The 27422-nt window shown below is 41.2% G+C and overlaps 1 protein-coding gene across 2 annotated transcripts; it reads left to right on the forward strand.

Moving 5' to 3' along the window:
• The first annotated feature begins 1035 nt into the window (after positions 1-1035).
• mst1rb (macrophage stimulating 1 receptor b) lies at positions 1036-27199 on the forward strand. 2 transcript variants are annotated; one of them, XM_080424475.1, is made up of 21 exons: positions 1036-1199; positions 3924-5229; positions 11292-11468; positions 11906-12028; positions 12303-12473; positions 12806-12966; positions 13617-13752; positions 13898-14034; positions 15204-15383; positions 15969-16068; positions 17528-17746; positions 17862-18008; positions 18513-18672; positions 18848-18937; positions 19255-19485; positions 19689-19769; positions 20158-20339; positions 21151-21260; positions 22326-22491; positions 22852-22988; positions 26264-27199. In XM_080424475.1, the coding sequence occupies exons 2-21, from the start codon at positions 4021-4023 to the stop codon at positions 26493-26495; spliced, it is 4149 nt and encodes a 1382-aa protein (XP_080280601.1). In that variant the 5' UTR covers positions 1036-1199; positions 3924-4020; the 3' UTR covers positions 26496-27199. The 2 variants fall into 2 exon arrangements, with proteins under 2 accessions (XP_080280601.1, XP_080280602.1); XM_080424476.1 differs by having other exon boundaries at positions 18513-18666.
• Positions 27200-27422: the final 223 nt, after the last annotated feature.

A 27422-nucleotide genomic window follows, 5' to 3' on the forward strand; every position in this document is an offset into this window, starting at 1 on the left:
GTGGATAGGAACCAAATGGACCCTTAAATGGGTCTGTAACTCTGAGAGTGTACAAATGGGTTAGGGTCCATTTGGTTCCATTTGTACACTCAGAGTTAAATTAACATTGATTTTACAATATAAATTGGGGTACCAGGGATAGAAATGGCATTAAATGGGGGTCCGTAGCCTAATGCATGTCAAACTCGGGGTTCCTTGAAATTAAAATGGTTGAGAATCACTGCTAGAGCCGTAAAAATCTTCTCTTATGGGGGTCCCTGGTATATCTTTTCAAATGGGGGTCCGCGGGCTAATAAGTGTCAATTTGGGGGTCCTTGACATGAAAAAGTTTGAGAACCACTGCTATAGCCAACGTGTACTGAAGATTACTATGTTCACTTCCCTACACTGGTTGACTCGTCTGTTTTAGGATTATTTTTAATATTTTATTTTTACTTTACGGGAGTATTTCCAATTTTCAGTACTTTTACTTCTACTCCACTACATCTCAGAGGCAAATATTGTACTTTTACTCCACTACAATGTTTGAAAACTGTATTTAGGCCTACTACTGTAGATTATAATTATTATTACAAAATATACAGTAAGTTCCACCTCAGCCTATTTTCAAATGGCCGATGTACATTTCGGCCATTTGAATAATCCCCCCCCCCCCCTCCCATTATTATTTACAAAGCTCACAATGCCTTGCCATGCCACTGAGCTTGTAGATCTGCTATTTTCAAAATGTGTTTTTGAAAACTTGTAAAAACTTCTGAAATGGGATATTCTGTAGGCCTACTTTAACTTTTTGGTACTTTAGGTACATTTTGATGCCAATACTTTAGTACTTTTACTCAAGTCAATTTCGAATTCCGGACTTTTACTTGTGACAGAGTATTTCTACATTGCAGCATTGATACTTTTACTTAAGTAACGGAACTTGAGAAAACATGCGGACATAGGCCATGGGGAGGAGCAATGGAGCAGCAGCCAGAGATGTGACTGTAGCCTGTAGGTACAGTTGAAGTTAGACCTGACAGAAGAACAGATGATATGTCACTATAGTAGACCTGTATACGCTCATTTCAAACGCTGGTGGTATTAGTTTATATCCTTGATAGAAGATCCGACCTAATTTACACGATTCTAAAACCAAATAATAGACCCTATCGCACGTGGATAAAGTAGTAGCCTATACTGGCCGTTGACCTGTGCAGGTAAGCATCATTTAAACCACTGTTAATAAGAGGTTTTACGTCTCCCCGAGAGCCAAAGAAAGTAGTGAAAATAGCCGATCTACAAGCTCACAACACATTGTGAGCGTGTAGATGTGCTATTTTCACTACTTCTTTAAAGTTCGTTTTAGGCTATTATTCATTCATGATTTTTTGGGGGGTAGGCTATTTAATTTATGAAAGAAATGTGAATTTTTGGGTGGATTTTTTGAAAATATTTTGAAATAATAATAATTTAAGCCTTGGATCAAGACTATCATAGATGTATTTTATCGAGTCGGATTTTTACTTTCGTATTGATCATAATATTATGATCATCAATACGAAACATGAAAGTAAAAGTCAGACTCTATCAAATACAACATCTAGTCTTAATCCAAGGCTAGTTCTAATGTGTAAACTGAAAGTGAGGTTAATTGTTACCCTGTCTATCCTTTCAGGACAGGTTTATCCTGGCAACAGTTAGAATAGCTAAACATACTTATTATGGGTTGTAGCCAACATGCTGTGAGACTGTGAAACTACATAGTTTCATTCATAGTTTCCATCAGTGGTGGAAAGTAACTAAGTAAATTAAATTAAATACTGTGCTCCTACTGTTTTGAGGTATTTTTTACTTTACTGGAGTATTTCCAAGTTTCGGTACTTTTACTCCACTACATCACAGAGGCAAATATTGTACTTTTACTCCACTACAATTAATTTCTACATTGCAGTATTGATACTTTTACTTAAGTAAAACATGTGAGTACTTTTTCCACCACTGGTTTCCATACATACTGCACTTGAATTAGGAATGTTCAAACTTATCAAACTGTTTGATATGACTCTACACAGACTAGTCTCTTTGAAGAATAAAGCAAAACACATAATAATAATATCATCATCATCATCATCATCAAATAAAGGAAATACTAATACAAAGAAAATTCCAGACGCTGGTGGTTCTGTATACTAGTGGTGTGGTAACAATTTCCTGTCACAGAATCAATTAATTTGATCATAAAGCATGTAGATACTATAGAACCTATTGCTCCTGGGCCAATATAAAAGTGAACTTCAGTGCTGTTGTTAAATGTTTAATTAACTACTTGCATGCTGTAAATAGCACAATAGGATAATGAATGGAAAATCACTTTGAAACCTTTCAAACTGAGCTTTATTAGCCTTGAACATGAAGAAGGTAAATCAGTGCCATTAATATGTATACCCATGTCCGTGTTGCTTTTAAACCCTAACCTTGAATTGGTTTGACATGCAACTGCAAATGTTAAAATGTAACATGCCATTGGTCGGATTCTATGAATTATTGATACCGGATAGTAGAGTCAAGACACTTGGCTTTCTTGCAAGACTGCTCATAGATAGAGTGAAGAGTTTTGTCATGTTTACATAAAAATCAGGTCCATAAAACCCCTTTTCTATTCATCTTTAAGAACAAATATTAGCATTTATTAAAGATGTGACACACACAACGAAGCAGTTGATTCTTCTCCTGACCTTAAGAGGCACAGAGTGCATTTGTGACCATCAGTCCGTGCGCATCTTTTTGCCAGAAAGGCACGTAGCGGCTGTGACTAGAATGCAGAGTAGAGAGGACAGGGCCCCTTGAATGCGATCTAACTGTGATGTGTATAGTTAATGATCCACCCAGCAGCTTCTGTTTAGTGTTAACACAATGCTCAGATTTTAGAACATAGTTCATTTTGGTTCCTGTTTCTGACCAAGATGGATTTGTTAATAAAACTGGATGGGACAGCACCTAATATTAGTCATATAACCATAGGTCAAGTAATTTACCCACCACTGATACATGTGTGTGTGTGACAGAATGGTGGATAATGACTATAGAGTGGCCGCACTTTCCTTGCGTAAAAAAGATCATGACTCACTTTGGCAGAAAAAGAAACAGGCAGATTAAGAGTAACACATTAACATCTGGATGATCTGTGCAGGGAGCCACAATACCACTTCAAACACAATACTATGTTGCTTAATACCGACACAGCACTTGCCATGATTATGTAAATATTTCCCCTCTCTGTTTGTGGTGAGTCAATGGAAGCTTAGGCACTTTATGAACTCATGTCCCTTTATCATTCTCTGTCTGATTTGGCTAATTTAAGTACACAGGATATTACTAGTGTCTTGGCCATGTTATATGTTGATAGGGATGAGCCACGATGCAAAAATGTATTAAAATGTACAGGAAATCAATGTTTTGACAATAGTCTTCCTCAGGGTTACCCTGAGGAAGACCAACGTTTCGACAATAGTCTTCCTCAGGGTTACCCTGAGGAAGACTATTGTCGAAACGTTGGTTTCCTGTACCTTTTAAATAATAAATGTTTGCATGGTGGCTAAGAGTTGTGCTGCCTCATCAACCTCTCAACATTATTACCTGCCGTGGTCAGCACCTCATCAACACCAGTGTGCGCTCCCTCGTTTATGTTTGCTTGGCCATGTTGTTATATGAAATGTTTTCAGCTTTGTTGCATTAAGCGGAAAGCTATTGATTTCAACCGTGTTCATTCAACACAATTATGCTTAGACTCAGACCTGGTAATCGCCACTTAATTCAATCAATAATATTAACATAATTATTTATTTCACCAATTATATTTGAATTAATGTAATCCTGATGAACTAATAATAGATTCATTTTGTAGGAGGCTTTCTGATTTTCCTGTTATCATCTCTCCTCAGGCATCAGTGGCTGCAGGTCTTAAGGATGGTTTTGTCCCAGTGTCGGTCCTGGAGGTAGCATAACTATCGTCTGTACCGTTTCCCCCTGAGAGTGGAAATGGTCCATTGGGCCGCAGGATGGGGGACCTGTGCCTGGCTCCAGACTATGCTGGCCTTTGCTGTGGCCAACTGTCCCTCAATGGCCCCCAGCTCTGTTAACTTCTCAGTTGTTTACACCATGCCCTTCTTCCACGCCCGTGGCACCATCCAAAACATAGTCAATAACTCAATGTATCAGGAGGTGTATGTGGCTTCTCAGAATGTGATCGAAGCTGTCAACAGGAGCCTGGAGAAGGCTTGGGAGCTTCACACTGGACCTGTTGGAAGCCCAGAATGCAACATATGTGATTTATGTGACACTGACAAGGATCCAAACCTATTAGAGAACACAGACAATGAGGTGTTGTTGCTGGATACCTTCTTCATGTATTTATACTCTTGCGGAAGTTCTCAATATGGCGTGTGCCATTTCCACCAACTTAACACAGATGGGAAACCGCCTTCTCCTTCGAAATGTTTATTCAGAAAGGAATCAAACTCTGCTGCTTACTGCCCTGACTGTGTGGCCAGCCCATTAGGTACCAAAGTCACCTTGGTGGAGGAAGGGCAGACTGTCTACTTTTTTGTCGCAGCTACAGTCAATGACAGTGTGACACAACGTTATGGCAGAAAGTCCATATCGGTGCGCCGTCCATTGGCGACGGAGGACGGGTTCTACAGAGACGTGCGCGGACTGACCGTTCTGCCGGGCTTGCGGAGGTCCTACAACATCGAGTACGTCTACAGCTTCTTCACCCAGGAGTTTGTCTACTTCCTGTCTGTGCAGAGGGAGAGCCCCGACCAGGAATTCTCTTCGTTTCAGACTCGCCTGGGCCGGCTTCCACGGAACGAGTGGGAGATGAGGAGGTATCGCGAGGTGATTCTGGAGTGCCGCTTCGAGCCAAAGCGTCGGAGAAGGAGGAACGTGGTCATTGAGCCCTATAAGGACGTGGTGTACAATGTGGTTCAGGCGGCCCACTTTGGCAAGGCGGGCAGGGAACTGGCAGAGGAGCTGGGAGCCGAGGAGAACGGTGACATCCTTTATGGGGTTTTTGCTGTTACCGATGACAACGGGGTGACGGAGCATGACTCTGCCCTGTGTGCCTTCCCCATGGTCCATGTAAACAAAGCCATCGATGTCGGTGTGGACGTCTGCTGCAAGTCTGGCCCAGAGCAGCTATCCAGAGGGCTCTGTCACTTCCAGCCCTGTGAGAACTGTCCTCATGAGGTGAGCCACTCAGTCAACTCAAACACGCCAATGCCAATCAGACATGTTGACTGCAGTTTATTAGAATAATCGTAGATCAACATTTGACTCTACTTTTATTATTCCTCATGGTTCCATAGATGGATAAATGTTTTCCTATTGTGTCAAATAATGGCCGACATATCGACCAGACTGATATATCGTCCGGCCTGATATATCAGTCTGGCTCTATTGCTGACTCAGTTGTCATGAGAGGGCCTGTTGAATGTCACATGGGTGTGGTGCCATTATTTAAGCAGGATGTTCTTTTAACATTATGCATACACGTGACAAGGATATTAACCTGAGACTGATTCTACAAATGTAAATCCGCAAACAGTTTTCTGGAAAAAACGTGTGTTTCTATATCAGTGGTGCTCAAACCTTTTCATGTCAAGGACACCCAAAATGATATGTATTTGAACCCCATCTCAAAAAATGATCGGTTTAAAATATATATATATTAAAAAATGTGCACAAATTGTCACGATTTTTCAAAAATAGCAGATCTACAAGCTCATAGCGCGGCACGAAGTGACACGCTATGAGCTTGTATATCTGCTAGTTTTGAATAGCCAAAGTATAAAATAATGCATGTATGGTTAACGTGGTTAAAATCTAAAGTGACACAGATGCTTTCCCGGTTTTATTGGGTTAAAACAGACATAGCTCAGTGAATCATGTCTCAGCACAAGAACGATGATAATAAAGTCCCAGTTCCACTGACATGTAAAGCCAATAATCAATTGGTAACTTTCCATTTTGGCATCCTATGGGAAATATGTTGGTCTTGAATGCTGGTTTATCCCCCAATTCTCTACCTTGATTGATTTCCCACAGCTGGAGTGGGAATGAAAAGTGTCTGTTTTCCAATAACAGCCAAAGCACAGACCCACCTTCTCTTAAAATAGCCTAGAATTTATATGAAATAATTTCGAGAGTGCTTTGAATAGCCCTTCCTCAATTAATAAATACAATCAATATTTTACTCTATTTAACATCTTCATTCATTCTCACAGACTGAACATGACATAATCAATAGTTCAAACATCTGGCATTTTAGCTTCTTGATGTTTAGCCTAGAGTGCTAACTTCATCTAATAGATTATCAACCACATGAGACCTACAGTGTTGTGAGTTTATCAAGATTCAATCAGGGGCCAACTTTTGGATAAAAAGTCCTTTTCAAAATGGAAAAAGACAGCCTACTGTACCTGCTCACTATGCAGAAGGAAAAGGCTTTATAGTGAATGAATGCTAAATAAGCATTTATTATTTATTAATTTGACTGAATCTACCATTGCATACAGGAAGAGGTTATTTTGGACAATTTTCTTATGCCTCCTGTCTGTTGCATTCATTTTTTAACTGTTAAATAATGATGGGTTATGTTAGATGAGAGAGTACAAAGGAACGCTCCTTTGGGTTATGAAAGTGGTGAGTTTGATATTGAAGATGCTCTTTGAAAGTGTACCCCATTAGAGAAGAAAATATTCAAGGAAATCTACTTTCTTGAAAAAAGCAAGAAAAAAAAGGGGGGGGGGGGACAGGTTCCCCCCAAGCTTCTTTATTGTTGCAACATATCCACAAAAGACTTAGATTAAAAACATGTAGCACCAACATGTTTCAGCTGTGGTCTTTTCTTCAGTGTTTTGTTAGCTACTATTGGCCTGTTTTATATAAATATATAAATTCTCATGAGTAAACAGCAATGTGTTTTTAGATCCCAGCATATTTTCCATAATTACAAAAAAATCCAAGCTCTTGAACACTGGACATTTCTTGCAGGTTACTTAAGTATAAGTATGAGACAGAGTGCGTGGTCATTAAGGACATGTCTGGGGGGATGGGGTGGTTGGGCATTTAATTCTGATTGCCAGTTTGAAATATGAGACCCAATAACTTCCTGTAACGAGCTAACATTGCTGTTATAATTACAGAGCTAAAGTTTCTGAAGATTTTAAGAGCTGCACTGAGGCAAATTCCTATAAACGGTGTTGACGTGACAATAAAGTATTGAATTATATCATGACATTGTGGTTGGGAGATGGATGTGGTTTCTCTGTCAGGGACGGTGTTGTGAAATTAGGTACATTTTCAATGGTAGAAGAAACTAAACAGATGCTTGTTACCATTCAGAAAGGCTACTTTAGCGTCTCTGGTTTGAAACATGCTGGTTTCTATTGTTCTATTTCTTACAGGTGATGAAAGTTTGGAAATAATTTTAAAAGAAAAAAATAGTATTTGTTATAATACAATATTAAAAACAAATTTCTTTAGTAAATGTCGTTTTTTATAAACCGTAGTGTGTGCAGCTACCATTTGGAGCAGTGAACTCTGGCTGCCAAGGCCTCTGCTGTTATACTGTGCTTAATCTCTCAAGAACAGCTTCTGCACTGCGTTGGAATCTGTCGGGGAGGTTCGTCATAACGTGTGCGCATGGGCGTGCCTTCAGATCAGGAAGCAGGCCGCGCTTTACCCAATCAAATCAATCAAACGTCCAGTCAATCCCAAATTTTAATCACATGTCAAGTGTGGTTTACTCAACAAATACCCAAAAGAATTTCCACTTTGATCCATAGGGGGCGCCACAAATGCTCAAAATGTAACCGTTTGATGCAAAAACCTTATTTTGGGGGGATCAATCCTCTCAAAATGAAACGCAAGTGATCTCAGGAGTTACGTGACAATGTAATTGGCACAGCCTCCGACGGTATTCCTCCCAGCGTATTCCTCGAGTCCCGGCGGCAGCGACCCGCGACTAGCGTCGGTGCAACCACACTCTGCAATTGCCCTGAATTGCGACGCGTCTAGTTTAACAATAGCGTCCGCGGAGCAGACAAAACCACGGAAAGATATTCACATTTTAACTTACTCTTTCATCATAGAAACAAGTGGGCTTATAACCAATACGATCCATGTTCTCTGGGAGAAGTGGTGTTAGTGTTCCGTGTAGAAATATTGTTAGTGGGAATGAAAACATAGTCGCACCAACCGGAAGTGATGCGCTGAAGGCATACAACAAACACCGGTTTCCTTGCGCTCTGGCGTTACGTTTTCTTCCGCCCAGAGCCAACAGACATAGAACAAACAGCAGAGGGCGCTGTTTTTCATTTTCAGTTGGCGATGGGTTCCCAGATTGTACTGTGCTTGGCTGCTCGTCTCAGTGCATTGTGTCCTGCCACAGGAATGTCCAAGAATCTGAAATCCTGGTTGTTCCATATCTCCCAGATTCTGAAAAACAAAATGCTGCATTAACTAACATTAATTAACATTATTATCAACTATCTCAGTCTAACCCTGGAGTGTGACAGCAACAAGATGCTGTCATTGCAGTGTCATCGAAACCTGTGTGTGTGTGTGTGTGTGTGTGTGTGTGTGTGTGTGTGTGTGTGTGTGTGTGTGTGTGTGTGTGTGTGTGTGTGTGTGTGTGTGTGTGTGTGTGTGTGTGTGTGTGTGTGTGTGTGTTTTTGTCTGTCTGTCCTGGGCATAACTCGGGCGCCATACGCCACCGGCTACCCTGACTGGCCAACCTGACCAATCGACTTCACTGATTGGCTGAGCTTTGCATCACGTTTATGCAGCTTCACCAATACGTGGACAATAGAACTCCATTTGTGTATGACATGTGCGTCATCAACACGACATCAGCAGTTTTGACGTCATCAGAGATCCCCATATCTCCATATTTTACATGTATCTATTTTGCCGCAATGGATACTCTGAGAACGGGTGCAATGGGTACTCTGCCAACAAGTACAAGTTCAACAAGTTACAACGGTTATTGCATAAACATTTGGGCCATGCATTCCTGAGTAGGCCGGTGCCTGTTTATATCTGTGGAAACGGGTGCCACACTGGGTTCTCTAACAACGGGTACAGTGTGTTCTCTGACAACAGGTACAACGGGATGGGTAATGCATAACCGGGTTGAGCATGCATTCCCAACTTGCATCGTTCCCTATTTACATCGTCCCCGACTCGGCTGGTCCTCGAGTAGGCCGGTGCCCGATTCTAAGAGATGGTTTATGCTGAAATGCCAATGCTACAGTCTCTTCTCAGATGATGAGAAACCTTGGAAACATACAAACATCTTAGTTACATTCCCATCTGTGTTAGTTGACAGTTATGAACAATTCAATACGTTCCTCATAGTATTGTGGAAAAATGGATTACAGTGAAATATAAACTTATTTTTATTTTACTGGGCACAGCCTACAAATGATTTACTTTTCTCTCCTATCCTTCTTCTCTTCCTCCTTCTTCCACTTGACCTTTTGAACTTTAGCCATTTGCCTTCAGCAGTCAGATGAAAACTAACCAGCTAAATCAACTAACCAATCAGCTAAATTTCCCTTGAGGACAGAAACCACTGAGGCTTGATCAGGAAACTGATCAGAATTCACAGCATTGTTTTCCCCCCCAGGGAACATGAGTGACAACAGTCAATAATAGTGCTAATAGAATCGATGTTAAATGTTGTCCTCAAAATATGTTACTGCTCTTCACTGCTCAAGCGTGGAGACCAAAGAGGTGGAGGATGCATATTTTCTTACATTTATTTTCACTTCTCACTTGCTGTGTTCACTTGCTGATTACATTTTGTTTATTTGATTAATTATAATAATTCTAACTATAAATATACGCCAATGTTCTGCATGTGCGCATGTGAGTGTATCTGTCCTTTTCATATCTTGAGAACCATTCAACCGATCGACTTCAAACCCGGCGCGTGCATCACCAAAGACCCGAGAGAGTTCAGTGTCCGGCTTCAAGTCGGTTGTCCAGAACCGATATGCCCACATAGGCATATAAAGACCCGGTTATCCAGAACCGCCAATCTGACCGATGAAATATGCCAATATATATGACAGAGATGTCCATATATGGGCATAGGAGGGACAAGCGCAGACAGATACAGAGATTTCCATATATGGGCATGCATGGCATAAAAGGGACACAAGCAGACAGATAGGTACTTTGACAATAGGTACAACAGGTTTTGTAAACCGGACAGGGCCTGCATTCCCAACTTACATAGTTTCCGACTTGCATCGTTCACAAATATGCCATAGCTTAGTTTTTCTATAAATTCACGAAATCTCTATGAGTGAGTGAGTGAGTGTGTCCCCTGTGTATCTCAAGAACCGCTCAACCGATCGACTTCAATCGATTGCATGTGTATAGCTGATGTCCTGAGGGAAATTAGTTTGTTGGATACCGTTTTATTTTAACTGAAGATGTTGAGCGCACACCCAGTTTGTGATATGACAGTTGTTTCTTTTCAATACTGACCTATTAGTTTGATACAAAGACATAAGTGTTAGACAATGTGTACATGAAGACTCCCCTTAAACTATACCCTATTCTGTATCTGAGCTATAAGGCAATAAATATGTCAGCAGCAAATTGTCAGCAGATTCAGGTTGTGCTTCTGGCTCAGAATAGAACTTTTATGTGTAGGGCGGTGCCTGGAGGCTGTGGTGGCACATTCTGCAAATGTTTTTGTAGATAATTAAATGATCATCCAAGTCAAAGTTGCTGGACTGAGAGATGAATCATGTAGATTAGAATAATTGAAAGGAAGGTGTGGATCTTTGTCAGGACTGACCTGATAAGACACCTGGATGGTCATGTGTGTTATCACAAATAAAGATGTAAAGGAGCATTTATGTGCGGGGGCTTCCCTTAAATTGTTCTACATTCTACTGCATTCAAAAATGGGTCTTATGCACTCCTGTGGTGTTGTAGAGTAAACTCTTAACATTTCCACAATGTTAACAACGTCATTAGAACATTACACTGCAACAAAGTCAAAACCAGTTGCTCTGTTGCCTTTCTCATAATCTTGTATGGTAATTTAGAAGATGTAAGGACACACAAATATTCACATATAATATTCAATATGTGTAATCAAGAGTTGTCAAACAGCTTTTGGAGTAAAGCTTGGTGATTTTGCAGTAGTGACACAAACCAAAAGGGAGCTCTTAAGACAATACCATTTAATTCACATCATCTGTTTATGTCCATGTCCTTGTGACTAGAGTTCAGAGAACAACGCTACATGCCGGGACCAGCCCACCATGGTTTCCAAACCCTGTTACAGAGTGGACCTGTTCAACAGGCAGATGACTGATATCCTCCTAACCTCCCTGTTGGTCACCACCATAGAGAACAAGACCGTGGCCCACATCGGCACCTCTACTGGACGTCTGCTGCAGGTGCAGGAATGGACAAACACCTTTAACGAGATACACCACCAGCCTGCATAAAACAACGTGTTTTACGTAGGCTTACAGAGAGTGACAGTGTTTATATAATAGATTAAATAAATTAAACATACAGTATGCAGTACATTCAATTATCAATTGAGTATAAGGTATTCATGAGAAAAAAACATCAGTTATATCTGTGTATGTGTGTACGTGCACAAATGCACCTACAAAAAAACAAACAAACATATTTTCATATTAACATTCATATTTTTACATATACTGTACATTACGTACAGTATATGGAAGGAATATGTACGTTATAGAAGGAATTGTATATGGCATGAAGAATTTTATAGCTGTCACTTTTTATTGTAGTCTAGTCATTACTTGCCTGCTGAATGGATTCCAATGTTATTGACTCTCTGTTGTGTCTGTTTTGGCAGTATGTGTTGAGACGATCGAGCCCTATTATCTTTGCCAATTACTCTTTGGCAAAGAACCAGAGAGTATCCTCCATTGCTGCTGTGTACTCCCCTGAATATCTTCTCTTTGTGGTTGGAGACAAGGTACAGTATGGAAACAGCAGGCCTATATATCTTTGAATGATATCATATTACAACTTTCAGATCAACTTTTGGGACATTTATATTCTATTGTTTCATAGTTTAGAGTGAAGGCCCATAGGCAAAACCATGCTACAGTAACATTCAAATGCAGTGAATGCAACTGCATTTGTGGCACCTGGCATACGTGCCCTGATTTAGCTGCACACTGGTGTCGTGCATTGAAAATAGCAGATCTACAAGCTCAAAACGCGAACATGTTGTTTCTTGGTTCCAGATGATCCAGGTGCCTCAAAGAGGGCCAGGCTGTCAACACTTCCTCACCTGTGCCACGTGTCTGACAGCCCCCGAGTTCATGGGCTGTGGCTGGTGCTCTGGTGAATGTTCCTGGGAGAGTGAGTGTCACAGTGGCTGGAGGAATGAGTCCTGTCCACCAGGCATCAGTGGGGTAAGATGTGCCCAACAGTATTCCTGTTGACGACATTCACACGGTGGCCATTTTGCTCTTACTTTATGTCATAGCCCTGCCGACTCTCAGAGTGTGACTTAGTGTAAGAGCAAAATGGCTGCTGGGTGAATGTGTGAACAGTCCACTGCTATGTATTCCTGAAGAGTATCAGTCAAATTTTTTTTTGCTGTGCTGTTTACGTCACAATGTCACAGGGTCTGAATATCGGAGTATAAAAATATAATATGCTTTTACATAACAATGAATAGCATTTCAATTTAAAAGTGACACTATCTTATACAGTGCGTATATATTTATTTAAATCTCCGCAGTTCTCCCCAAGAACAGCACCCCCTGATGGACAAACAGAGCTAACGGTGTGTGGCTGGGAGTTCCAGTCTCCTTCAAGGCCTGCGATCACCTACAGAACCCATCAGGTCCGATTAGGAATAACGCCCTGTGCTGTACTGTCATCAAAGAGCAACAGCACACAGTAAGTATCTGCATGATGCTCACTCTTTATTTGAGCTATTATATGTTGTACTGCATGCATACTGCATGGTGAGTACGTTTTTATGTCCGCCAGGCCGTAATGGCCGGAGCCGGGGATTATGTTTTCGCCCCTCTGCGTCCATTTGTCTGTTTGTCCGTGTCCCTTTGAGCAGCTAATCTCGAGCACCACTGGACCCAGTAGGCCATGGAAGAACCTCCACACAAACATTTTAAAATCGGCCTCATGGTGCCACTATGAGCCGCTTCATGTTTTGGGCTATAACTCTTAAGCCATAGGTCGTACAATAACAAATTTATTTCTTGGATCATGACACGAGTCCTGATTTAGGCCACGCCCATTTCACTTTCCTACTACTCCTACAGGTCTAAAACTCACACAAATTGGTACACATAGAGTCTGTTCTTATGCTATCAGTTTTTGATACTACATACTGTTTGCATGTAATTGCCTTCACAATTTGTTAGCGGTGCATATTTCTTACAAAAACACCATATATGATGAATCATACCCACATTGGAAATTATGTTCAGGGGCCTCTTAATGCTTTAATGATCTTGAAATCTGCTTGTGGTGCATGCATACATTTTCTGCTGACATGCTGATTAGTTTTTTATTGTGCCATTCCTTAGCTTGGTGTGTAAGATTCGTTCTGGGGCCATTGAGCTGTCCAAACCTGTCAACATTACAGTGGAAGTGCATGAGGGCAAGGTGGAGGGACGCTACTCTATTGATGGGAAGGCAGAGATGCAAGGGTTCACATTTGTGGTAAAGCTTTGATAATGCATCAACTCTTCCCCCCCTTGTTATATGACAATATTCTATGTCCTTGTTTATGTTTGTCATTACTAGATATTGGTTTATTTATATAGCCTTTTTACACTTAAACTTAAAAAGTAAACGTTCCCTCCAGATTCCCAACATCACAGAAATTCACCCCAGCTATGGACCTCGTGTAGGGGGTACACTGATCACTGTGACAGGGCCTCATCTGGATGCCGGCAAGGTTAGGAGGGTAACCCTCAATGAAGAGCCCTGTCCAATAAAAAGGTATGACTTCCCTTCTACTTTTAACAGCCAGAACTTCTTTGCCTCAAACTCTGACCAACCAACAACTCTATCTGCTAGGTGGGTAGAGTATAATATATATTTTTTTGCATGAGGAGTAGGCATACAATTCTTCTGAGAGTGTGTCACAGCAACTAGGAATATTTGATATTGCCAGTTGCCAATACTTGTTTCAGCATGTGTAGAGTAATTATGACTTGGAAAGATGCACACAAACTCAGGCATGCAATGCTGTCCTACCTCAGAGCTTTCTATTGCAGATACATGATGACAAATGAACAAATGATAATCTGTCATGGCAATACATGTTATTGTGTATTGCATACATGTATACATACAGTAGATCAGTTTGTTGAGGTTCGATACCCAGCATTGCCTGGGTTATTGTGTAGGTGAAATAGGCTCTTTCCCTCTCTATCCCTCTCTCTCCCTCTCCCTGTTTCCATCCCCCTCCCTCTCTCACTCTCTCCATCTCTACCTCTCCCTCTCTTCCTCTCTCTCCCCCTCTCTCTGTCACACACAACAGAAACCGTTGTCTAACAACAGAAATTTGCACTTATGTCAAGGATCTCCATATATGGGCATAATCTGACTTTAAACCGTTGCCTATCAATGCCAATTTGGGTTGATGTCGGACTCGAGTATGTCCATACTTCGGCATAATCTGGCTGCCCGTCTGCCACAGACAACTTGAACTTTTTTTTCTTTTCATAAATGAATTATATTGGTCATCATTTAACCACCCAGCCCTATTTTATACTTTGTTGTATGAAAGTGCAAAACTAGTGAAAATTGCTATTTCTGTTTTATTTTAATGATAATCTTTGCTCATTAGATACCAGCAAGTTGAAAGTGGTTTGGTCTGTCTGTGGGTTTTATATATATTTCATCAATGAAAAGTATTAACAAGAGCTTGTGACTAAATAATAACTACATTGGACCCATTGGAACACAGGTCTTTTTTTCCTTTCATTTCTTGAAAAGTAACAGTTTTGGACATAGAAGGTTTCTGCCTGACAGCTATGATATGCATGTATACTGTACATAGGTGTATACACACATTAATTAATACAATGAATGAATAATAAAGCATGAAAACATCCATAATAATATAATAACGTTGATGAACCTGTCCACTTTCCACTCTGCAGTGTCACAGCCCCTAAGGGCAACGTGTCATCCATCATCTGCCTGTCCCAGCCTATCTCTGAGGTCAGGGATGTACCCCTGAGTGTCTTTATTGACAAATCACCAGTCCTCACTACCAAGGTATTCTACTACAAAGAAAACCCTGAGATCACAGCTGTGCTGCCTGATTGTAGCTTTGACAGGTAGGCAAATGACAACTTCATCATAGCCATATGGTGAATTCTCTCATGCATTCATGTACAATTCCACCACACGCAGTCACACACACATACAGTAGGTTTTCTCTTATGCACGCAAGACACATCCACACTCACGTAAGTGTACGTGTGTGTGTGTGTGTGTGTGTGTGTGTGTGTGTGTGTGTGTGTGTGTGTGTGTGTGTGTGTGTGTGCATGCGTGCATAGCTACACACATTCACATTTAAATGTGTTATTTTTTAATATTGTTTGCTTTCTTGTTTGCTATATTGTCATGTTTCTTTCATCATGCTCAATTGTGGTTTATGATTGTTTTTACTTTACCATTTATACTTGCTTACTGTTTTGTACTGTCCGTTTGTATAATGTTTATTGTGATATTTTTCACACAGAATTATTTGTTTTCTAAATAAACTATTATCACGGTAAAGGAAATAGGATAGATATTAGTTCTGCATTCTCTCAAATGGCCCATCAAAATGTGAGAGGAAATTTGTTATTTTGTCCTTCTCCTTTGTAAAAAAATATATAACTATCGCTCTTATGTGTGTGTCTGTCTGTGAACTTCAGAGGTTCGAAGATTGTGATCGAAGGGAAGAACCTGGACTCTGTTTACCGGACCATAATACGCTTTAAACCCAACGAGAGTCACCTGAAACCAGTGAAGAGGGTATCATATTTACTCTCAACAACTTATTATTTATCCATTTTATTGATCATATGTTTTATCAGCTGTTTTGGCAGTGTGGTAGGATTTGTTTGTGGCTGCACACAGAGAGAGCCACGGTGCAGCAGTTAAACACCTGTATTTGTTTTTTAATACTACATTAAGGTTTAATCAAAAGGTGGTATGACAAGATAAAGACCCACAAAAACTAAGACAAAAAGAAGGGGGTGGTGGTGGGGTTAATGGGCCAAATATAGCATCCTGTGCAATTCTTCACATCACAAAGCACCAGAATAAACACATTACTTGATGTAACAATATTATGTACACAGTCAGTCCCTCCTGGGTTGTCATCAGTAGCAGCTGCTCTTTTTCTCATGAAAAATGCAGGTCTTGTTGTAGCTTGGTAAAGATGGCATGTGCAGAGCCTCTGTTACCGGTTTTGATTGACAAATATGAGGCCATTCTGTCCATTCTGGACAAAAGTCAAGCCAATGCAGGAGCCATTGAAAGAGGAAACAGCGCTTCCTTTCAATCTCTCTCTCTCATGCAATTGATTCTCTGTAGGTGACAAATTGCATTCATTGGCCAGATGCAATGAATCACAAATATTGATTGGGGGAGGGTGGGCTGTAATTTGGTCAAGAAAAGTGGGCTCTTTAATACCTGACAGTCAATCAGTTAACTACAATAACTACTGCATCAGAGCACTGCCCTGTGGCTCTCCACTTACAGCCGACAACAACCCACACGCCATTGTCATTGATGTCACTAGTCAGATGATTAGGCTATGTCTACGGTGTAACCATTATGTGTCATACATGTTGTGTGCACCAGGGTAATTATAGTTAAATAAAACTAAATAACAAAAACTAGATGCGAAACAGCAATTCTATACAATACAACAATACAAAATAATAAAAGAAAATTAAGACAAGGCTTAAAAGAAAGTTAACTGTGTAACTTTTTCAATTAAACAAAAGTAATTTTTTATATAATCTTTCACTGGTATATTTTTCACAATGACCAGTCCACATGAATGGGTTTATTGACAGCTTCTCTAAACACTATTTTTAGCCACGACTCCCAACACTATTTTGAGTCACAACTCACAACTCGCCAAAATGACACAGGCACCACAAAGGCTTATTGGGGTCGTTTTTTTTTTTCCACGATGGTTTTGTGTATGGTTCTTCATAATGTCCTAACTTTTAAATGGTATGATGTTTTGTTGAGGTTTTTATTCCACAATACCTTTTCTGACCTTTGTGATTTGCTTTCCTGACTAAAACTAAGAATATATATATATATTTTTTTAATAAAATAAAAATTAATACTAAACTGAAATGAAAAACAAATAATCAAAACTAAATACAAATGAAAAACTAAGGAGAAATTAAAGCCTATAATAACACAGCAGTTCAGTTAAAGGTTTTCAGTCAGGGATCCTATTTTGTTCCAGGAGTGCAAAGGCAAGTCATTGCCCACAAGGATGGAGTGTATCACTCCCATGTTCCCCAGGGACGAGACAGAAGAGGGACAGCTCTCCTTTGACATGGATGGGGCCGTGGGACTCTGGAATGGAGAGTTTTCTTACCACCCTTACGGCGAGCCCATACCATTTGAGGCAGATGGCCATGTACTACGCCTGTACCCCGGGTTTGATGAGGTGTCACTACATGTAAGGACTGTTCTGTCACATGAATTTGACACTTTTTCACACTTTTTAAGCTGAAATGAAAATAAACAATTTGTATTTACCATGTCTCAATTACGATACCTTTCTCCATACACAGCATCAAAAGCTTAACCTTGTGAGCTCCTGTATGACCATTATCATGACCGTGGCAGGAGTTGACTGTGATGCCAAAGTCCTGGACAATGAGATCACCTGCAGGATACCCAAAAACATGACCATGCCAAGTGAGGGGCTGCCCGTGAAGGTTAGTCAGAGCAGCGATTCAGTTACTGACAGACAGACAGACATACGTTTGTATGTAGGGGGCGGCATAGAATTTTGTCCCTGGGATCGCTCACTCAAACTGTAGAATACCTTGAGGTGGGTCTCAGATGCAGGGGCATCAACTGTTTTGTTTTTTGTTTTGTTAAAAATCTTTAACAATTTCTTCATCTAGACAAAAAGTAGGTGTAAAGATTGTGTTCTGTAAGAAAGTGGGGGATTTAAATATATTACATCTTGCACAAAAGATGTACTTTTCAGCACACAGCACTGGCTGACCATACTGATTGAATAATGACTTGCTCCAAGTCTAAATGTGGGCTCAAAAGCTCTCAGATTGGAGAGCAGTTAGTTACAGTATCTTAATTTGTCTAGTCTCCAAGTAGCAAGCATGAATGACACCTTGTGCAACCACTCTTATACAAAAACTGTATACACACAACATTTTCCTATGATGAAGTTTGTTGGCTTCTATTACTTTATCCAGATCTCCATCAATGGGCAGGTCCACAACGTAGGCACGGTGGTGAGAGTCAGTAACCACTACATGGTGGGCATTGTTCTGGGCATCCTGGCTGCGCTGGTGGCGGGTGCTGTGTTGGCCTTTGTTTTCATGAAGCACTTGAGAAAGAAGAAGAAAGGTACCGGTAGGCTTCTTCTTTTGTACAGCTTCTTGGACATTGACCTGAGAAGAACATCTTCGTCAGCGGTTGGGAGATTAGGATGATTACACAAATCTTTCTGCTTACACACATGTTGTATCATGGCTTGTACAATAGGTTTTTTATGGGTGTTCTTTAAAAGGTGTGAAATGTTTTTCAGCCTCCATGATAGAAACCCGCTTGGCTCATAACCCAAACCGCCCTGGTACAATCAGTGTCGAGCTGTCGCCTGTTGGGGACTACAGGAGAGGTACAGTGAGATAATAACAAAGCACACGAATGTAATACCCTGTTACGAATATGTACTTAAATCCTTAAAATATCCTTTAGTCATTTTTTTTATAAATCGTAGCTTAACTCATACATTTACAATTTAGGCTTTTAAATACTAACTAGTGACACTCCTACCCTTGATAATTAATATAGCGATTAATCTGCTTTTAATTATTTTCAATTCTTTTATTCATCTATGCAATTAAATTAGACTATACAATTGCAGTAAAATGGAATTGCATAATGTTTCTGTCCATAGACTAATGGATTATATTATTGTTTTACTCCTTCTAGCGGTATCTCTGAATCCTTCCCCTCTGCTGGCTGGTCCTGTGGCCTTTCCCAGGCTGGCCTATGCTGCGGGCAGCATGGACCCCACCCTCACCCCACTCATGCCTCCAGAGAAGATCTCCATCTCCAGCTTCAGGCCCGAGCTCCTGGAGGAGGTGAAAGACGTTCTCATCCCCGCGGAGATGCTCATCGTCCAACACCATCGCATCATAGGGAAGGGTACTCTACATCACTGTGTGTGCATCCGCTAGAGTCACAGTGGAAAATCATTATCTAGGATATGTTTTATTTTAACGGCAGCCTTCTTAAGCATGATTTTATACTTCGGCTTCCTGCGCTATAAATAGCCAATCTACAGTACAAAGCTCACAGCGTGTCACACCGTACGAGGATAAATTAGGCATTACTCTGTCTCCACCTTTTTCTCTCTCATCTAGGTCATTTTGGCACAGTTTATCACGGCTACTTCACAGACCACAACAACAGAGAAATCCACTGTGCTGTAAAGTCATTGAACAGTGAGTAAATCCTTCTTAAGCCGAGAGATCCAATATAACTAAGGGTAGGTAAATACTAAATAGAGTGTTGTTCGGGAGAGCTGTTGATGTTGGCTACTGCACAAACAACATTTTTTATCTCCAAAGAAAATAAAGTAATCTTATCTTGAATTCTTGGATGTTATTATTATTGTACAATCCCAGGCTCCATTTGTACACTCTCAGAGTTACAGAACTTTAAGGGTCACCCTCAAGGAACACTGAGCTGAGGGTCACTGGACCCCACTTTGAGAACCTATACTGCTGTATATCTCTCTCTTACTTTTGAATCCTTTACCCCCCCTCCCTCCTCTCTGCCTTTCGTTCGTTCTCCTTGCCCACCCCCTTCTCTATGTGTGTGCGGCCCAAGGAATAACGGATGTGGAGGAAGTGGAGCAGTTTCTGAAGGAGGGCATCATAATGAAGGGTTTCCATCACATCAACGTGCTTTCGCTGCTGGGCATCCTACTGCCTCAGGAAGGGCTCCCTCTAGTGGTTCTGCCGTACATGAAGCACGGAGATCTCCGTCACTTCATTCGCTGCGAGAAGCGGGTGAGATGCAGGGCCATTGCCAGGAGTTATGTTGGCAGCCGTAAGAAGTGGGCACCTGAGAAGTCTGGTCCCTCAAATAAGTATACCTTATTTGAACATGTTTACTTTGAACATTTGATGAAGGGCAAATTGAGGTCTGATAATGATGTGCCGTGCATGTTCAAGTCATGTATATGCCTACTTTACATTTTCCTAAGCATATTATTCTTTACTTTTTCACATTTTGGAAAATAAATGCCAATTTCGTGCCCAGACTTCTCAGGTCCTGTATGCTTTATGTTCATATACAATTTTAGGATACCTGGCCCCTTAAAACAATGCTTTTTGATGGCACGTAGCAGCCCAAACCTCTAGTGGCTCTAAATTTGGGCAAGGTTTCAGCCCGATCAGAGCCCCATTGACTTATCAAATTAAAGTTGAATATTTCAAAATGTATACAACATGTGAAAAACTGGAGGTACTAAGTTAGCCTACTGGCAGTGTACACAAGAAATGCTGTGCTGATCGGTCCAGTGGTTTGCTAAATTAGCACATACACACAGAGCGCACAGCCCGACCGTCTATAAACAGCTAGCCTCCTGCAGAGCCCGCCTTGAAAACAATTAGGAAAATTGCCGACAGTAATGTAAATTAAACCGTTAGTTATCAAAACAATGGGCTAACTATGCAGCACCGGTGGTATGGTCATTAACTACAGTTAATGATTTGTTTACAGATGTATGCACAACCATCTGCCTACAATTTGGCATGCATTGTGAACAATTTCCAGTGGACCTAATTTAGTACCTCTCCCTGTGTGAGTTTCTTTCAGAATCCCACTGTGAAGGACCTGATTGGCTTTGGGCTGCAGGTTGCCAAGGGAATGGAGTACTTGGCTCAGAAGAAATTTGTACACAGGGACCTTGCAGCACGAAACTGCATGTGAGTCACCTGAGGAGGTCATCTGAGGAGGTCGAGAAACCAGCAATTAATTCATTGCCACTGGGCCTCGTTGCACGATGGATAAATTATTCATGCAGTACCTGGAGACTATGTTTTCGCCCCTGTCCGTCCGTCTGTGTGTCAAAAATGCCACAAATCATTAAAGCAGTGTCCGATTGCTATGACACTCTGCGCACACACTGGCAGTAGGCCAAGGAAGAACCGCCACCCCAAACCTTTCAAATTGGCCTCTTGGTGGCGCTATAACAGCTCGCTTCACGTTTTGGTCTATATCTCTTGACCCATATGTCATACAATCAAAATCTTTTTTTCCATGGACTCATTGGATCGATTCATGACGCAACATATAGTTTGTGCCAGATTACATTTTCAGCCATTTTGCGTTTTCTTCTAAACACACTTTTTGCCACTACTCCTACAGATTTGGTCCAAAACTCACAGAGCACAAAAAAGGGAGACCTGTGGGGAAAGGGATACAATGTTTCGGTTATTCTGACCTTCATCAGGCATCGTCCAAAACTCACACAAATTGGTACAGAAGATTATCTTAGGGGTCATGTGATCAAGATGTATGAGTCTGCTTTTTCAGGTCCCATTCCAATTGGATATGACTGCCTCCCCAAGTTTGAGGACCCTGGTTAGGCAAGTGCTCCGAGGAGCCGATGTGACCCCTCAACCACTTGAACCGTAGAATCCCTCTTCTGGGGAAACAATTGTCAAAAATTGCAGTTCATAATGCGTCGCAAAGTGACGCGATTTGTGCTTGTAGATCGACTGTTTTTGCTTTTGGTCTAAGAGGGAAAAAAGAGCAGACAAAGTATAGAGCCGACCCCGAGTAGGCTTTAAGTCAGTGGTTCTCAAAGTGGGGTCAAGAGACCCTCTGGGTTCCTTGAGGGGGTTCCAAATGGACCCTTGCAGGTCTGTAACTCTGATATGGTAGAAATGGAACCAAATGGACCCTTAACTCTCAGAGTTATGGGGGTCCTTGAAAGTAAAACGTTTGAGAACCATTGGTTTAAGTGGTTAACTGTGTTGTGTTCTTAGGCTGGATGAGTCGTATACAGTCAAGGTGGCAGACTTCGGCATGGCCAGAGATGTTTTTGATAAGGAGTACTACAGTGTGCAGGACCATCGGAAGGCAAAGCTTCCTGTTAAATGGATGGCCATTGAGAGTCTGCAGACACAGAAATTTACATCCAAGTCAGATGTGGTGAGCATAACAACAACAACAATGACAACATAAACGTATTATATAGTCAGTGGTATAGATCAAAAACAGTGGTTGTCAGCCATTTTAGTGCTGAGGCACATATTATTATTATTATTATTATTATTATTATTATTATTATTATTATTATTTGTTTTGCAGATAGAATGCATCATTCCATGAACATGGAAATAAAGGCTTGTGCTAAGATTTGAATTGAATTGAAACAATGTTATTGTAATTACTTTGTGCCATCTTTTGCTGGTGATGGTCTTTTTTCTTCTCAAACCTATGAGCTGAAAAACTTGCATGTTTTTCTTAAATCAGCATTTGCTTAAATATATAGGTCATTTGTCATTCCAGTGGTCCTTCGGTGTACTGATGTGGGAGATGCTGACGAGAGGAGCTAGCCCCTACCCAGAGGTGGACCCTTATGACATCACACATTTCTTAATGAAGGGGAGGAGACTTCCACAGCCGCAATACTGTCCTGACCCTCTGTAAGTTGTGATTAACTAGTCCATACCCGGTCGACGCATCCGTGGGGGGATATGCGCACATGATCTGGCAACCCGGGAGGCAGTTCGTCCCGTAGCTGGGCAGCCCCGCAACCATGGCGACATTGGTTTTACACAAAAACGCTTATAAACAGCTGAGATTTGGTGATATCGCAAAACAAGCAATTTTGGCCTCACCAACCATGACACTAACCATGACAGAGGTTTGTCAAATTATAGGAGGATAGAGCCCAACCAGAAATAGCCGATCTACAAGCTTACAACGCGACGTGTTATGAGCTTGTAGATTTAAATCTTTAAATGCAGCTTAAGTGGTTATTTGTGTTTATTTCTATTCATTTGTTTGTTCAGAAGTGAATTCTTCTCAAATAGAAACTTTAATTAAATCTAATTCAAATTGATTTGAACATTTACCAAAACTTTGGTAATTGGGGTCTAGGACTCTCCAAAATCGGTATTGGCAGCGGACCCAAAAATCTGTTCTAATTATATATCTGCAGTTTGCTGGTTACTCTGAGTGGCCCTTCATTCTCAGACTTATTGTCTCCGCCAGGCCGAAGGCATGGCGAGAGAGTATGTTTTACCCGTCCGTCCGTCCGTCCGTCCGTCCGTCCGTCCGTCCGTCCGTCCGTCCGTCCGTCCGTCCGTCCGTCCGTCCGTCCGTCCGTCCGTCCGTCCTGTCCGTCCTGTCCGTTCGCGACCAGCTAATCTCCGGCACCGTTGGCCCGGTCACTGCGAAACTGTGCACACACACTCCCTGGATGCCAATTCAGAACCAAATCAAAATTTTCACATGGGCCAGTTATAGTGCCACCAGGAGGCCGATTTGTGAAAAACCCATTGCTTTATATTACTCCTACAGATTTTTCCAAACGTCATGCAAATCGGTACACACTAACTAACTCTATAGTCATGTGATCACCACGGATCTGTCTGATTTTCCATATTCCCTTCTGATTGGCTACGGTTGGCTTCCAAAGTTTGAACTAGTTTGAACAAGTTTGAACAAAATGCCTCGAATCATGAACGCAGCTTGCGATTTCCGTGAAATTTCACAAGCACATTCCCACTAGGCCGAGGAAGAAATGCCACTTGAGCATTTTCAAATCAGCCTCATGGTGGCGCTATAACAGGCCGATTTGCGTTTTTAACTATAACTGCACTGATCTGCATCAAACTTTGCACGCACACTCCCTGGAGGCCAAGGAAAAACATCTGCCCTGCATTTTTCACTTTTACCTTTTATAGCGCCACCAGCAGGCCGACTTATGTAAAACATTTTTTTTATATTAAGCCTTCAGATTTCATCCAAATTTCACGCACATCGGTACACATGATCTCTATAGCTATGTGATCAAGATGGATCTGTTTGATTTTTCATATTCCATCCTCATTGGCTAACATTGACATCTAAAGTTTGCTGGAGTGGCCCGTTTTCAACACCAATGCCGCAATTCATGAACGCAGCGTCCGATTGCGGTGGAACTTTGCACGCAGATTCGCACTACGTTGAAGAACAAATGCCACCCTTTTAATATTGCCCTATTATAGCGCCACCAGGAGGCCCATTTTTGCAACACTTTTCACGTCTGACAACTGTCTGACATATCTGTATGCTCAGCTTCTTCTTCTTTTGGCTAATTCCCATCGGGGTCGCCACAGTGGATCATCAGTTTCCATCTGGTTCTGTTTTCCTCTGTGACTCCTGCCACCTGCATGTCGTCTCTCACCGCATCCATAAACCTCTTCTTTGGCCTTCCTCTTCTCCTCTTACCTGACAGTTCCATATTCAGCATCCTTATCCCAATGTACCCCTCATCCCTCCTTTTCACATGTGCTAACCATCTCAGCCTCGCCTCTCTTGTTTTATCCCCAAACTCTCTAACCTGGGCTAATCCTCTAATGTAGTGATTTCTGATCATGTCCTTCTGTGTCACTCCTAGTGAGAATCGTAGCATCCTCAATGTTGACGCCCCCAGCTGTGCCTCTTGTCAGTGCCACCGTTTCCAAGCCGTAAAGCATGGCTGGTCTCACTATACCGTCCTATACTGTACATCTTCCCTCTCACTCTTGCTGTATGCTCAGCAAGGCTTCTAAATTAAAACGTTATTTATTATGAATATCCTAGGCTGTAATTTCAATCTACAAGGTAGAGGAGGAGGAAAACATTGTCCTCCTGACACAAAGTCCTTGTGGTAACAGGGTGTTGGAATGGTCAATGTAAGTGGTAAAGACGTGAATTGGCCACTATTTTGTATCCTGGCCTGGTTAAGCAATACAATATAGAAGTTAATGTTCATATACCTCTCTCTCTCACTCACACACACACACACACACACACACACACACACACACACACACACACACACACACACACACACACACACACACACACACACACACACACACACACACACACACACACACACACACACACACACACACACACACACTGGTGTTACAAGTGAAAGTCAACATGCTTTTCCTGTTTTTGGACAAACTTTAATGATGAACACCATAGTCTGTGAGCTCTGGGAGGCTCTGGAGAATAGATCAACCATTCAGGGAAGGACTGTGAAGAAAGAACAGAATGTCTTGGTTTTCTGTGTGAAAACAAACGTGACTCGTAACTAATAACTCATTCTTTGCTTCAATTAAAGTTTCATTTACATGTGCAGTACATACTATATAATAATTACAAACGGGTTGGTCTTGTTTTGTGAAAACAAACATGATTCGTAACATCACATAGGCCTACTAATAACTCACTCTTTGCTTCAATTAGAGTTTAGAGATTAACTAGACATTCGGGCGCTATAGCCCTCACATGTAGAGTTCGAGTATCTTTCACAGTCCATGTCCCTTTTATGACACGTTTTGTTTGGGTCTGATGTCATGCTGTCACAGTCACAAATAGGATTTGCACAAAAAAGAAATGATTGGACAGGTATAATGCTTTGCTAAAAGGCTAATTCAACTAAAACAACTAAATCATTCAAAAATAATTAAATAGAAATACTGTGTACAGTTAAGGTTCAACACGAAATGCTGCTGTGAAATAAAAGTGTTGTACTGAGCATTGAGTTCCGAACCTTCCTCTCTTTTAATCAAACTACATTCAAAACACACATCTTCATTTTGACTGTACATCCTGCTGCTTTCATTGTGTCAGTTAGAGTACAGTTAAAACACTAATATTCTATCCACGATGGCCATTATAGTCAGGCATATATTCAGGCTCTGTCCACTCTCCCCAGGTATGCTATCATGCTCCAGTGCTGGGACCCTGACCCAGAGTTGAGGCCCAGCTTTGCTACGCTGGTGTCAGCCGTTTCCACCATCCTGTCGGGCATGGAGGGAGAGCATTACATCAGCTTGAAGGTCACTTATGTCAACCTGGACCAGCCGCGGCCCTATCCAGCCCTCATGGAGTCTGCTGATGAGTATGGTTCCTCTGACGCTGAAGACAGGGACTCTGTCTCCTCCTGATGCACTTTTTTACTCTTGCTTACAGTTTGACTGCAACTGGTGCTATTGCAAACGCACACTGAGCTCTGCCAGAAGGACACACCAATGTCTTTTTGAGCCAGCTAGCTACAGTATAGTGCTGCTAAGAAGCAGCTGACAGTGAGCCGGTCAGTGTAAAGGTTGTTGGTCCTTGTTGTTGTGGTCAATGAGGAACTGGCGTCAGGTAAAGGAGAGACTTGTGTTGCTGTTAGGAAGTCATGGACAACTGAATTAAATTTGTAAATCAATATTTTCCCCAGGGACTATTTTTGGCTAGCTTTTCAAAAACATTTCGACTGCATTAAAACACAATGATAACTTTGACAATAACATAACTGTGACAGAATTTTCACTGTGCTGGACTAACTATCTGAAACAACTTAAAAATCTCTGCATCTTCATTTTCATACTGTAGTGAAACCAATGACTTCCTCGAAAGTAAAAACAAACAAGCAAACAAACAAACAAAACTATGGTATGCTTTGAAGAAATGTCTGCGGTAATGTAACTAAGGTATACTGTTGGTGGGCTAAACATGCCAGGCCACCAGTATGGTCCATTAACAGGTAACTGCACTAAGATCTGAGAGAGGCCAATCGCCGGTTGTGTTTTTTTATTATCAAAAAGTAAAATCTGCACATCCTGCTGTTTCTTCATCCAGATGTTTATTTGACCACCTACCGCATAGTGTACTGTTATAGTAGCAGAGCTTGAATTTAAATATTTTATATATATATATATATAAATAAAATAGAATAAAAAAATAATAAAATAGAATCACGTAGAATCTAGACTACGTGTTTGCAAATATTCCCGTCGAGTGCCATAAACGTAGATCTACGTGTTTTCAATTTTCTAAAAAAAAAAGTTCCACATGGGGCGCTCTAACGCAACTTAGGAATTATCCGC

The sequence above is a fragment of the Gymnoscopelus braueri genome, assembly GCF_963280865.1.
Source record: "Gymnoscopelus braueri genome assembly, chromosome: 3".
NCBI classification, from domain to species: Eukaryota; Metazoa; Chordata; class Actinopteri; order Myctophiformes; family Myctophidae; genus Gymnoscopelus; species Gymnoscopelus braueri.